General features: G+C 41.1%; 1 protein-coding gene across 6 annotated transcripts in view; it reads left to right on the top strand.

Annotated features, from left to right (window-relative positions):
• Positions 1-12,730, top strand: part of LOC115157105 (5'-AMP-activated protein kinase subunit gamma-2) — a 39,117-nt gene extending 26,387 nt beyond the window's left edge. For 3 of the 6 annotated variants that reach the window (XM_029705041.1, XM_029705042.1, XM_029705043.1), the window contains 12 exons: positions 1,352-1,412; positions 2,214-2,320; positions 2,740-2,821; positions 4,780-4,838; positions 4,952-4,997; positions 5,081-5,135; positions 5,260-5,386; positions 8,188-8,353; positions 8,521-8,558; positions 8,674-8,820; positions 9,215-9,308; positions 10,806-12,730. In XM_029705041.1, the coding sequence (XP_029560901.1) occupies positions 1,352-1,412; positions 2,214-2,320; positions 2,740-2,821; positions 4,780-4,838; positions 4,952-4,997; positions 5,081-5,135; positions 5,260-5,386; positions 8,188-8,353; positions 8,521-8,558; positions 8,674-8,820; positions 9,215-9,308; positions 10,806-10,837 (1,014 nt within the window). In that variant the 3' untranslated portion in view covers positions 10,838-12,730. Of the gene's footprint in view, positions 1-748; positions 1,093-1,351; positions 1,413-2,213; positions 2,321-2,739; positions 2,822-4,779; positions 4,839-4,951; positions 4,998-5,080; positions 5,136-5,259; positions 5,387-8,187; positions 8,354-8,520; positions 8,559-8,673; positions 8,821-9,214; positions 9,413-10,805 lie in introns of those variants that run through there. The other 3 variants (XR_003868388.1, XM_029705044.1, XR_003868389.1) reach the window with 3 other exon arrangements.
• Positions 12,731-14,400: the final 1,670 nt, after the last annotated feature.

The raw sequence follows: 14,400 nt of genomic DNA on the forward strand, positions 1-14,400 counted from the left end.
TTTACAGCCCCATGTTTACATACAGCACGTTCCCTTCCCTGTGGCAGTGCAGCAGCAGTAGAGTGGGATGGGATTCATGTTGATGCAGGGTTAGACAGGCTAGATTTATGACAGTGCAGTAGTGGTTTTGGCTGGAGAATTGCTGCGTCACCATGAGGTATAGGGTGACTGGGGGGTTGGTTAGGCATCCCGGGCGTGAGCTATCAGGGCGGTTTCTTCTACTGCAGTGGGTTGTCAGTGCACTGGTAGGGTCTAATCAAGGGGCTAGGGGAGACTACTAATACAAAAAGATGGTTTTGAATCCTCATATGCTACAAAGAGCACAATATGATTCGGCTCATAGAACGTGCCATGATGATGAAGTGCTTTGTAGCATAGGGAAAGAGGCAAATTAATTGCACACCGACTTATTTTGTTATTGGATCATTTTGCTGCAGTACACAACCTCTGCACCATGTCTTAGTCATTGTGCAGTAGCCTACTTCATCTCATTCATCCCTTGCCATTATTATTGTAAATAATTGTCAATGTAAATAATTATGTGTTGTGGAAATTGTTGCATTTTAATGTCCTGCAAAACAGTTATGGGCATAGAAAAGGACAAGGAATCCTTGGCTTCTCGCTGCTAGGCAACATAAGGGATTTCCTAATATGGTGAAGAGCCTTGGTCGTTCTGCATGGAGGGTGTGTCTCTAGAGCGTGATCATAATAATAAATGAAACCTGAACGATTTCCCTTGTCGTTCACAATACACACAATGCGCAGAAAAACATCTACTTGAGACGATACACTGCTTTTTAAATTAGTATTGTGTTCTTTTGTTTATTTATCCGGACGTGTTGCACACTCCTCTGTTTATTTATCCGGACGTGTTGCTTACTCCTCTGTTTTAGTCAGTAGTATGATCCTACTGTAGGCAACGGCTTTATTGACTGCAGCAAAATAGATTTAGGAATGTTCCACTACTACATTTAAGGGGCGTGTAGTCTAATAATAATGTGCCATTAAAGTTACTGGCAGGCAGAGCTCCCGATATCAATTGCCCACATACAGTAGAAACTTGGACAAGGGCACTTGAATGAGTTGCGCGCGGTGCGTATTGTGCGTGTCAGACGGGGCTTGCTTTTATTTTTGTTGGTTTTGCGTAAGGACATTTTAGTCTGTCAGTCTCTCAAGATGTATGATTTTGTCATGGTGGAACGTGCCAGCAGTTATTGAATCTACATTGTTATTTTCGTCCACACTTTGGCAAAAGGCGAGCTGTTGTGCGCCTGCAGCGCGCGACTGGTCTGATATTGGTGTGTCAGATTTGGAGCGCGTTCTTGACTCCCTCTGCCTCTTATTCTTACAGAATTTCTACGGTTTATTCGAAGGCATGCTGGAGAAACTTGAACTAAACGATGATGGTGTTGGTAAGTAAGTGCATTGTACTGCATTAATTACCTACATTTTGATTTTATTTGATGGTGTTGCCTATAGCCTTTTATTTGACGTTTTTGCAATTTATTTGGATATAGTTCAAGACCAGGCTCAATGGTACCGATTGTTCTTCTTTGTAAAGTGCTGGTGTGAATTGTAATGTGAATATTAGTTACTTTTAAACAAAAATCTATTTTAGTCATTTAGCAGAAGCTCTGGATGACTTAAAGTAGTGAGTGCATATCTTTTAATACCTTTTCCTACTGGTCCCTCATGGGAATCGACCCACTGGCGTTGCAAGCCCATGCTCTACCAACTGAGCCATATGGGACCAGTTGCAAGCTATTTAACGCCTGTGGCTACATATCATAAAATAAATCATATTTAAGGCCTATTATGCAGGATTTGTTTTGATCATAACCCAATTATTGCCTGATGATAGCGGCATAGCAGCGAAGTAGGGGTGCTGAACCCCGCCCCCAAAAAAGATAACTCGCAAAAGTAGTGCACTGGGCCTTTACTCGTCTGTATTAGTTGACCAATATGTCTGTAGTGTGCACCCGTTGGTGAAAAGCACTCCCATCCCCAAACATATTCCTGCTGCTATGGAAAGCGCAAAGCCTCATGCAGTGGAATCAATCTCAACCCATGGGTGCACTTTGTTAGAATAAGGAATTCCCCCCAGCCCAAGACGTGACCTCATTGGTTCAGTGCATACACTATGATGACTAGCGAAATTATTTGATGTACTGTATACACAGTGTGAATATATCTTTTTCTACCCATCTTTCCAGCTGCTGAACCAGAAAGGGATATTTACATGCGCTTTATGAAGTCCCACTGCTGCTATGACATCGTTCCCACCAGCTCCAAGCTGGTCGTGTTCGACACTGGCCTACAGGTAAGCCCTGCTCACAAGGTGATGTATACATAACTTTGAGAAGCACTAACTAACTTTGACCTAAGTTTGACAGTATCTGTTTATCTAACAGGGTGTGTCCACTGAGGAACATTCTTATGGGTATTGAAGTGCATCCTTGGTCTGAAGGCATTGAAAGTTGCATGGTTAATGTTCCATGAGGAGAGCATTAGTATTGACTCATAAAAGGTTAAACAGTAATCATAAGGAAGTACAGAAACACTGATGTTTCGGAGCTCAGCCACCAAATCCATTAACCTTATGATTTCAGTTTTCTTATATGAAACCCATCGAACCAGAACGCTTTATTGTATTATTTAGGATTTACACTAAACATTTTACAAGATGTGGAATACCATCAATATATTTTTTTGTTCTCGGATCATGATGCTTTTTCACAGGTGAAGAAGGCATTCTTTGCCTTAGTGGCCAACGGGGTGCGTGCTGCCCCACTATGGGATTCAGAGAGGCAGTGTTTTGTGGGTAAGACACACTCTTCGTGTAGTATGACATACATTCACATGAAATGCAAAACACCTATATCCACCAATGAATGCATTCTTAAACTATTCCACATTTTGTTGTACATACGTACAGTTGAAGTCGGAAGTTTACATACACCTTAGCCAAATACATTTAAACTCAGTTTTTCACAATTCCTGACATTTAATCCAAGTAGGAATTCCCTGTCTTCGGTCAGTTAGGATAACAACTTTTTTTTAAGAATGTGAAATGTCAGAATAATAGTAGACAGAATGATTTATTTCAGCTTTTATATCTTTCATCACATTCCCAGTGTGTTAGAAGTTTACATACACTCAATTAGTATTTGGTAGCATTGCGTTTAAATTGTTTAACTTGGGCCAAATGTTTCGGGTAGCCTTCCACAAGCTTCCCACAATAAGTTGGGTGAATTTTGGCCCATTCCTCTTGACAGAGCTGGTGTAACTGAGTCAGGTTTGTAGGCCTCCTTGCTCGCACACGCTTTTTCAGTTCTGCCCACGCATTTTCTATGGGATTTAAGTCAGGGCTTTGTGATGAACACTCCAATACCTTGACTTTGTTGTCCTTAAGCCATTTTGCCACAACTTTGAAAGTATGCTTGGGGTCGTTGTCCATTTGGAAGACCCATTTGCGACCAAGTTTAACTTCCTGACTGATGTCTTGAGATGTTGCTTCAATAAATCCACATAATTTTCCTGCCTCATGATGCCATCCATTTTGTGAAGTGCACCAGTCCCTCCTGCAGCAAAGCACCCCGACAACATGATGCTGCCACCCCCATGCTTCACGGTTGTGATGGTGTTCTTCAGCTTGCAAGCCTCCCCATTTTTCCTCCAAACATAACGATGGTCATTAGGGCCAAACAGTTCTATTTTTCTTTCATCAGACCAGAGGACATTTCTCCAAAAAGTACGATCTTTGGCCCCATGTGCAGTTGCAAACCGTAGTCTGGCTTTTATGGCAGTTTTTTGGAGCAGTGGCTTCTTCCTTGCTGAGTGGCCTTTCAGGTTATGTCGATATAGGACTCTTTTTACTGTGGATATAAATACTTTTGTACCTGTTTCCTCCAGCATCTTCACAAGGTCCTTTGCTGTTGTTCTGGGATTGATTTGCACTTTTCGCACCAAAGTACGTTCATCTCTAGGAGACAGAACGAGTCTCCTTCCTGAGTGGTATGATGGCTACGTGGTCCCATGGTGTTTGTACTTGCGTACTACTGTTTGTACAGATGAACGTGGTACCTTCAGGCATTTGGAAATTGCTCACCAAGGATGAACCAGACTTGTGGAGGTCTACAAAACATTTTCTGAGGTCTTGGCTGATTTCTTTTCATGTTCCCATGATGTCAAGCAAAGATGCACTGAGTTTGAAGGTAGGCCTTGAAATACATCCACACGTACACCTCCAATTGACTCAAATGATGTCAATTAGCCTATCAGAGGCTTCTAAAGCCATGACCTCATTTTCTGGAATTTTCCAAGCTGTTTGAAGGCACAGTCAACTTAGTGTATGTAAACTTCTGACCCACAGGAATTGTGATACAGTGAATTTCTGTCTGTTAACAATTATTGGAAAAATTACTTGTGTCATGCACAAAGTAGATGTCCTAACCGACTTGCCAAAACTATAGTTTGTCAACAAGAAATTTGTGTCAATTAGCCTATCATGACTCCAACCTAAATGACTCCAACCTAAGTGTATGTAAACTTCCGACTTCAACTGTACATGCTGGTAGATAACAATTATCTCCAGAATAAATACAACATTGGTCACTTTTCTTTAAAAAAAAGCTGATTTGTTGAGATGACTTGTAATAGCCATGGCCAGTGGAGCATGGTTTGTTGGCTAGAGGTCAGTTGGCAACCTAATGCTTTATGACGGCTCTATGACAACTGTTAGTCATTCTATTATCTATAGGCATACATTTCTCATTTCAGGAATGTTGACAATCACGGACTTCATCATCATACTACACAGATACTACAAGTCACCGTTGGTAAGTTTGAGTGGACGAACCGATTTTAGCAAAATATTTGTTCACCATGAAAATCCTGTGTTGGATTTCTGTAGTTTATTCTTTAGATGTCAATATAGTTTTATTGTTTATAGGTGCAAATATATGAGTTGGAAGATCATAAGCTTGAGACATGGAGAGGTATGTAACAAGCTTTGGTTTAAATGATGACATTAAATGACATGTACAGAACATTTAACTCACATTGTTTTGTCTCTCCACAGAAGTATATTTGCAAGAGACATTCAAGCCTTTAGTGAACATATCACCTGAATCAAGGTACGCTCTCATAACATAACAATGGTTATTATACAGGTAAGAGTGTATCTGTCTTGAACATACATGGATGTGATGAAAATACCAGAATTGTCTTTTCATTTGCGCTTTATGTCTGTCTTTGCAGCATATTTGATGCAGTGTATTCCCTGATTAAAAACAAGATCCACCGGCTGCCTGTCATCGACCCCGTGACGGGGAACCCACTTTACATCCTCACACACAAGAGGATCCTCAAGTTCCTACAGCTCTTTGTAAGTCTAAAACCATGGGCTCTATTTTCGACTGGCGTTAAGGCGTTGCTAGTGTCAAACGCACGTTAGTTTGTAATTTTGTCATGCACAAACTGGTGCACTGGCATTTCCCAGCCCTAACGCCAGGTTCGGCAATTTACCTAACAGCAGCACACTTCTGCCCAGATGGCAGGGGGGGAAATATTTGAGGCGTTTCCTTAAAAACATAATTTCAGGCAGCACTGATAGGGATATTTAAGACCAACTAAAAGCTGGTTTTAGCGGTAACACAGTTAGTTATGGTATGAATTTTGACAGTGGAAACACAGCCTGTCCAGCCGTGATGCACACTGCCCATAGGCGCATGGAACACGATGTGATTTAGTGACTGTATACTTCGTATTTAGAAACATGAAACCGCAATGTTTTTTCCCCATTTCGTTTTATTTGATTAAAAACCAATCAGAGCCTCCCCTCCAGTCAATGAAGTCTGTTTTCTTTTTGTCCTGCCCAATGTGATCAAGTAGGCTAGTCAAGAAGTGTTTGGGTCGTCATGAGACTGCTTGGAAATAAATCTTAATCACCAAAGCTTTATTCAATATATACATTTTGAAAGGAGCAAAACAGTGAGCATATCAAGAAGCTGATTAAACAGCATGATCATTACACAGGTGCACCTTGTGCTGGGGACAATAAAAGGCCCCTAAAATGTGCAGATTTGTCACACAACACAATGCCACAGATTTCTCAAGTTTTGAGGATACTGGCAATTGGCATACTGACTGCAGGAATGTCCACCAGAGCTATTGCCAGACAATTGAATGTTCATTTCTCTACCATAAGCTGCCTACAACCTTGTTTTAGAGAATTTGGCTGTACGTCCAACTGGCCTCACAACCGCAGATCATGTGTATGGTGTCGTGTGCGAGCGGAATGCTGATGTCAACGTTGTGAACAGAGTGCCCCATGGTAGCAGTGGTGTTATGGTATGGGCAGTCATAAGCTACGTACAATGAACACAATTGCATTTTACAATTGGCAATGTGAATGCACAGAGTTACCATGGTGACATCCTGAGGCCCATTGTCGTGCCATTCATCCCCTGCCATCATCTCATGTTTCAGCATTATAATGCATGGCCCCATGTCGCAAGGATCTGTACACAATTCCTGGAAACTGAAAATGTCTACGTTCTTCCATAGCCTGCATACTCACCAGACATGTCACCCATTCAGCATGCTCTGGATCGACATGCACGACAGCGTGTTCCAGTTCCCGCCAATATTCAGCAACCATTGAAGCGGAGTGGGACAACATTCCACAGGCCACAATCAACAGCCTGATCAACTCCATGCAAAGGAGATGTGTCACACTGCATGAGGCAAATGGTGGTCACACCAGAAACTGACTGGTTTTCTGATCCACGCCCATTCCTTTTTTTAAGGTATCTGTGACCAACAGATGCATATTTGTATTCACAGTCATGTGTATTCCATAGATTAAGGCCTAATCAATTTATTTCAATTGACTGATTTCCTTTATATGAACTGTAACTCAGTAAAATCTTTGAAATTGTTGCATGTCGCGTTTTTATATTTTTGTTCAGTATATATAAAATATTATAAGCAGTATAAAGACGAGTGGACATTCTCCCTTTTATCTTTATATTGGATCTTTGTCCAGCTACTTGTGCACCAGTGGCATGGAATAGTCTACAATCCATGCTTCATCTAGATATGTTAGTGCCACTGAATGAATTGAAAAAATTGATGGGAGACTCTGTTACGGAGGAGGATAAATACTTTTTTTAGGCTGGATCATGTTGTATTGTATTGTTGTATGTTTTAATTATATAATGTATTGATTGTTGCTGCCTTCTTGGCCAGGTCTCCCTTGAAAAAGAGACTCTGGGTCTCAATGGGCTTTTCCTGGTTAAATAAAGGTTAAATAGAAAATGAACTGTTGAAAATCTTGGATGTGCATAAAACCCTCCAGTTATGGCATCTGTAAGTGTATTTAGACATAGCCTATTTAAAACAAGTTGTTTCATTTTGTTTAGAATTTGATTTGAATTATTCACTCTCTTTTTAGGCCTTATCAATAATTAATTTAATATTGCTTATTGACTACATTTGGCATGTCCATCCTCCGCCATTAGGCAATTTACAGTAGGCCTAGCCCCTATATCAGTGTGAATGATATATGTATATATTTCCACATTGAAGCCATGCAATTACTTAGAACAATGTGGACTGCAAACAGGTTCAAGTTAACATATTTAGAATAGATGGGATAGGTCTACATGTTGTTCATGTGTTTCTGTAAGCTGTTTAACAAACTATAACGGACTAACATTGGAATTGGAGTTGATTCCAAGGCAACACAAAAAAATACTTTAAACAACCACATATTTAGCCATGGAGCATGCTCGGATTTGCCAGCGAACAGCCAAGCCTAGACACACCCACAACTTGTTTATTCATTGAAACCCAGGCTTTCGTGCCAACGCCAGCAACTGCGCCAATAATTGTGGTTGTGAAAATGGCAAAGATATTTCGGACCCACCCACTACCACCAGAGCTTAGATTGACCATTGCGTTTAGGTTTGTTAAAATTGAGCCCCATGACTAAAAACCTGACGTTACATTGGAATATTATACACACTAGGCCCTTAGAGGAAGAATATTAAAACACACTATCATAAAACAATACGAAGTGTTTTCACTAGACTGCTTCCCTCTAGTGGAGTTGAAGAAATCAGATCAGATAGAAAGGGATCCTCTCTTGTGTTCCAGTGTTATATTTGAACGTATGTGTTCCAGGTGCGTGAGATGCCCAAGCCGGCCTTTATGAAGCAGACCCTGGGAGAGCTGGGCATCGGCACCTACAAGAACATAGCCTTCATCCATCCTGACACGCCCATCATCAAGGCCCTGCAGATCTTTGTAGAGAGGAGGGTGTCTGCCCTGCCTGTTGTGGACGTATCTGGTACGTGTTACTGTAAAATACTTTGTGACAACTGTTGTTAAAATATACTTTACAGGTACATTTGACTGATTGAGATTCAGTTCAACTCTGGTCATGTTTCAATCTCTTCAATCTCCTCACTCCTCACTGGTGCCGTCTTGCTTTATCATGTTTCAATCTCCTCACAGGGAAAGTGGTGGATATTTACTCCAAATTTGATGTCATAGTAAGTTATGATTTTCGAAATACAGCTTGGTAATCCTGTTACTTCCCCCTCAAAAATATATTGTGTGAATGTTTTCCTTTAAAGAGCCATGAGTGTCTGTGTATTCTGTGTATAGAACCTGGCAGCAGAGAAGACGTATAATAACTTGGATATCACAGTGACCCAGGCTCTGAGGCATCGCTGCCAGTACTTTGAGGGGGTCATGCAATGCCACAAACTGGATACACTGGAGACCATCGTGGACAAAATTGTCAAAGCAGAGGTGAGTTCAAACACATACATACACACATGAATTCCACACACTAACAACACAACAATAACACGTAAACTCAACACAGACACAAAATGCTCACTGTCCCTCTGTATCACATCCGGCCGTGATTGAGGGCGGCGCACAATTGTCCCAGCGTCGTCCGGGTTTGGTCGGGGTAGACCGTCATTGTAAATAAGAATTTGTTCTTAACCGACTTGCATAGTTAAAGGTAAAATATATATTTTTTAAATAAACATTTTTACATTTTACATTTTACTCATTTAGCAGACGCTCTTATCCAGAGCGACTTACAGTAGTAGTGAATTAAACAATTCCTCTCCTTTTCTCTTTCAACTGTGTGTGTGTCCCTTTGTACGTGTGTCCCTATATATGTGTGTGTCAGGTCCACCGGTTGGTAGTGGTGGATGAGCGTTCGGCCATCGAGGGCATCATCTCCCTGTCTGACATCCTGCAGGCCCTGGTGCTCAGCCCAGCAGGTATAGACGCTCAGCATTCCTAACCCCCTCCTAATACTACTCTTGGACCCTGAGCTCCCTCCCCACCCTGCCCTGTCCTGCCCTGCCTCGCCCTCCTCACACAGGTAGGACACAAACACACACTCAGGCATTTGCTGGTTGGCACCCACATGCGGATGGCATGGGCTTGATGCCAGGCTGCCTGTGCCTTTGAGCCATCCTGTATGCCAGCTCGTGACAGTTTGGTGTGGGCTTGGCTGTGTGTCTGTGTCCTGTGTCCTGACTCAGGACCGTGTCCTGTCCTCTCGTGCTACCCTCAGATTCTAATAGAATGTTCATGTCAATGTCTTACTACCATATGCTTGGTAGCCTGTCTTTGTTGTCTTGGTATTTTGTCGATCTGCTTATAGTTTTGAATAATGAAGAAGAATGATGTAAGATAAAGAGTGTAGAATAATTGAAGATAACGAGTTTGCATGTTTGTTTTTTGGAAGGAAATGCCTTTGCTGGTGCAATCATAATGCATTTAGAAATTGCATTTTGAATTTGCTGGTGCATCAGATCCCAGATTTGAAAACTGCATTGAGCAGACTCATCAGCTCAGATGTGAGCGTGAAAGAAACATGAAGCATCTTGCACAACTATCTCCCAGATGCAAATAAGCCTACCGTAATTTCCGGACTATTAAGCGCACCTGAATATAAGCCGCACCCACTGAATTTTAAAATAAATATTATTTTGAACATAAATAAGCCGCACATGTCTATAAGCCGCAGGTGCCTACTGGTACATGGAAGCAAATGAACTTTACACAGGCTTTAACGAAACACGGCTTGTAACAAAAATAAATAGGCTTTAACGAAACACGGCTTGTAACAAAAATAAATAGGCTTTAACGAAACACGGCTTGTAACAAAAAATAAGTCAATTCCTCACGCTGCTGTTTCCAACGTCTTATCATCGACTCATTAAGACCAAGCTCCCGTGCAGCAGCTCTATTTCCTTTTCCAACAGCCAGATCAATCGCCTTCAACTTGAAAGCTGCATCATATGCATTTCTCCGTGTCTTTGCCATGATGAGGGTGACAAAATGACTACCGTAATCAGAATGATGGGAAGTTTGAGAGCGCTCGATTTAATCTAAACAGTAAAACAACAAAAAAGTTGTTTGACCTTAACCCGTTCGGCAATTTCCTTGGTCTAATGAAAGCTTCATGCCGCCAAAAAACTGAGCACGTCACAGAATGTGTTTTTTGGAGAGAAAAAAAATTGAAAGCGGGAAAAATCCATATATTAGCCGCGTCATTGTTTAAGCCGCGAGGTTCAAAGCCTGGGAAAAAAGTGGCGGCTTATAGTCCGCAATTTACGGTACTATTGTTATGTTGGACCTAGTCCTAGATCTGTCACTATAGCCAACACCTATGGTCATTATAATGCCAGCACAAACAGATCTGGGACCAGGCTAGTGGAATGTATTCTTGTGTCCTTACCTCACATGTCTATTCTTCCCTCGCTTAGATGCCTGCAGAGAGGAGGGCCTCCTGGAGTGAGAGGGGGGTCTACTGCTGCTGGAATCACAAAGGCTGTCCTAAAATATAGAACAGGTAGCTGCCAAAATAAAGGAAACACTTGAGTAAATTAGGGATACAAAGTATATTGAAAGCAGGTGCTTCTACACAGGTGTGGTTCCTGAGTTAATTAAGCAGTTGACATCCCATCATGCTTAGGGTCATGTATAAAAATGCACAGTTGCCCATTATTGTCTTACCATGGCTAAAATAAGAGATCTCAGTGACTTTGAAATGCTCAAAGGAGCACAGGGAGTTTAAAGTGGGTGTGTGTCTCCAGTCACCAGATGTCAACCCAATTGAACACTTATGGGAGATTCTGGAGTGGCGTCTGAGATAGTGTTTTCCACAACCATTAACAAAACACCAAATTATGGAATTTCTCTTGGAATAATCCCTTCTATATAATTCCAGACACTTGTAAAATTATGCCAAGGTGCATTGAAGCTATTCTGGCGGCTCGTGGTGGCCCAATGCCCTATTCATATATTGGCGTTTCCTTTATTTTGACAGTTACCTTTACGTCTATGGTTCTAGACATGTGGTCCAGAGCCCTTCATATTGATGCACTAGACTTTGAAACCAAAGGGCTGGACTGGATTGGACTGCTACTGGGAGGTAAATGGCTTTAATACTGGAGGATCAGTATCTCTCTGTCTAGATGGAACTGGACTTGATTCACTGTGGGGCTGAGCCAGTCTGGAGACTGTGGTTGTCTATGTATATGAGGGCTATATACGTTTTGGTGTTTGTTTTAGTATCATGCTGCTCTGTCGTGTTAACAGTGCCTAGTCACTCTGGATAGTTTCAAACCTTCAATGAACAAGTAGATTGACAGATATGGCCAAGGCATCTTACTTGATGATACACACAAGCATGTGTCTAAGTTTCCCACGGGAAATAATAACCTGTTTGTATCGGTGGAGCTGGATCGTACTGGACCACTAAAAGTGATGGTTGAGTAAATAACGTCGGTCTATATTCTATGCTGTCGAACACAGACCATTTAGAAGATATAATTGCATTCTTCATTTTAGTATCAAAAGTGGCTATATTATAGCATGTTCTATGATAAGCCACATGTTGCTATAATGAGTTGTTGTCCACACCCCTTTTAGGGGCTATATGCAGTCTCTTTGTCCAATCCTTAGTCACAGTGCCTTTTGCTTGCCCCGCCCCTGACCATGGAAGCGAACGCCATTCTCTAACCATAATACATCAAAACGAAGTGTTCTTGAAGAACAAGCAAGATCTTGTCAAAAATGTGTTCTCATTTAACCTGAAGGAGAAATTGCAGGTGTTCATGCTTTATCTTGTTATGGTTGGAGGGGTTTTGTTTGTATATGAGTAACATGCTGTGAAGAGAGACAGAACAGGAAAAAGGCTTTATTTTTGGATATATATGTATTTTGTATTCATTCTTGATAACCCTTGGGTTGAGATTGAGAGCCATTTATTTTGCCCGCTTTATGAACTTGAGCCATGGATCACTTCCACCTATAACATCTATAATGCAAAATGGTGGATTCTGAACTGCTCTTGACCAGGCTCCTGTGCTGTGGCCAGAGAAATACAACTCTGACAACTCATCTCTATTGTTTCACTGTAAATAAGAACGTTTTCAGGAAAAGTGCCAGAGAAAGCTTTATTTTTATGTAACTTTAAAGAAATCATGTTAAAATAACTGCAGTTTTAATATTATTTTTGTAAATATGTTGTGGCAATATAAGCCAATATAAATAAAGATCATTTCTATTCAGAACAAGATGTACAGTACATGTGCAAGCATGAGACACGACACTATAAGTTATGAATGTTATTCTTTACTTTTCTATTTTTCTGCATGCAGAAAAATAAACGATGACACTGAATGTATTTTTATGTAATGTTTTTATTGAATTTTATTTTGGACTGTAGATTTGCACCACCATATTTAACTGTTTTGCAATCCAAATTAAAAGTGTTTGGGTAAATCAATTTGCTTATTATGATGATCCTGAATGCGGCAGGTAGCCTAGAGGTTAGAGCGTTAGGCCAGTAACCGAAACATTTGCTAGCTTGAATCCCTGAGCTGACAAGGTAAAAATCTGTCGTTCTGCCCCTGAACAAGGCAGTTAACCCACTGTTCCTAGGCGGTCATTGTAAATACAAATTTGTTCGTAACTGACTTGTCTAGTTAAATAAAAATGTAATTGATGTAATCTTTTTATGACCGCCATGCAAATTAATTATTGACCTTCATACAGTGTAACACATTTGAATACACTCATCTAATAGACCTTATTTCACAGACATGGCTAAAAGGCTTTTGATGATAATCATTATAGCGACATGGATGTCTGAACACTGCCACCTACTAGTGGTTAAGAGCTGCACTGCAGGCATATCCGCAGCTATTCGAAGATTGACCGTCACGTGGAGTCCTGAGAGTACTCGAATTTAGATAGCAGGTTAAGTAAATTTAGTCTGAGGCTCAGAAGTTTCTCCCTCTCCTCTTTTGAAGTTCCATGCTAGAAACTATTGGAGTGCTCCTATGACATTGAAATTGTTTACACATTAGGGAGTTGCTTCTATAATTAGAATATTTAAAGGAAATGAAATGTCATCAAGCCACACACATACCAACAAACATCTCCCTCCAAAGCTGTTCGACATCAGCTTCCAAGTAAAGGGGAGAGTTCCTCAGAAAACGCTATTGACCTTCCTGAGACCATTCCAAGGATTTCTGAACACCAGCCACAAGGTGACAGTCTAATACAAGCGGTATTTGTCATTAACCACCATGTGATTGTATGATATATATAGACAGACTGTGAAGGTTAGTAGAATGTCATTTCATAGCACTCATATGACACCAGATATTCTGCTCCAAATTCACCGACAAAATAATATTTATTTATAGACATGATATATTCCATATATTCACAGGCAAGATAAACAAGCAGGAGGCTGTCAGTCTTGATGTGGGGTAGGAATGGCACTGTAATCTCAATGGATCTGGATCTACTACAAAGGTAAAAACTAGTATTTTTCTTGATACTGGTCTTGGATCAGCAGTGAGGATAAAATCTCCCAACACCTTGTAGCCTTAAAGCAGGAGGGCTTATTGGCTTGCTGGCCTCTGTCTGATCTGACTGCTTATCTCTCTCACACACACACACACACACACACAAACACACACTGGACGTTCCCTTGAAAGTGTAAGGGGGATTTAAAATTCTCCTTCTTCGAAGCTTGTCATGTATTTTATATGCATGGAGAGAAGGGATTGAGAGGGGCTCAAACTCAAATGAACTTCACTCTGTTCCTCTCCTCAGGCATATCTCTCATTCTCTCTCCCTCCTATTCCCTCTCTCTTTCTCTCTCTCTCTCTCTCTAGCATTAGTTTTACTGCATCATGCCTTTCACTAATTCTGTGAAGCAGCACACATCCCTGGCCTTTGAAGACAAGTCTGATATGAATGAGGAGGAAAGAGGGTGTAAAAACCAGACCTCGGGGCATTTGGTTTTTACACGTTGCATTTATCTGCAGTCGGAGAGGGCGA

Source organism: Salmo trutta, chromosome 21 (assembly GCF_901001165.1).
Source record: "Salmo trutta chromosome 21, fSalTru1.1, whole genome shotgun sequence".
Taxonomy (NCBI): Eukaryota; Metazoa; Chordata; class Actinopteri; order Salmoniformes; family Salmonidae; genus Salmo; species Salmo trutta.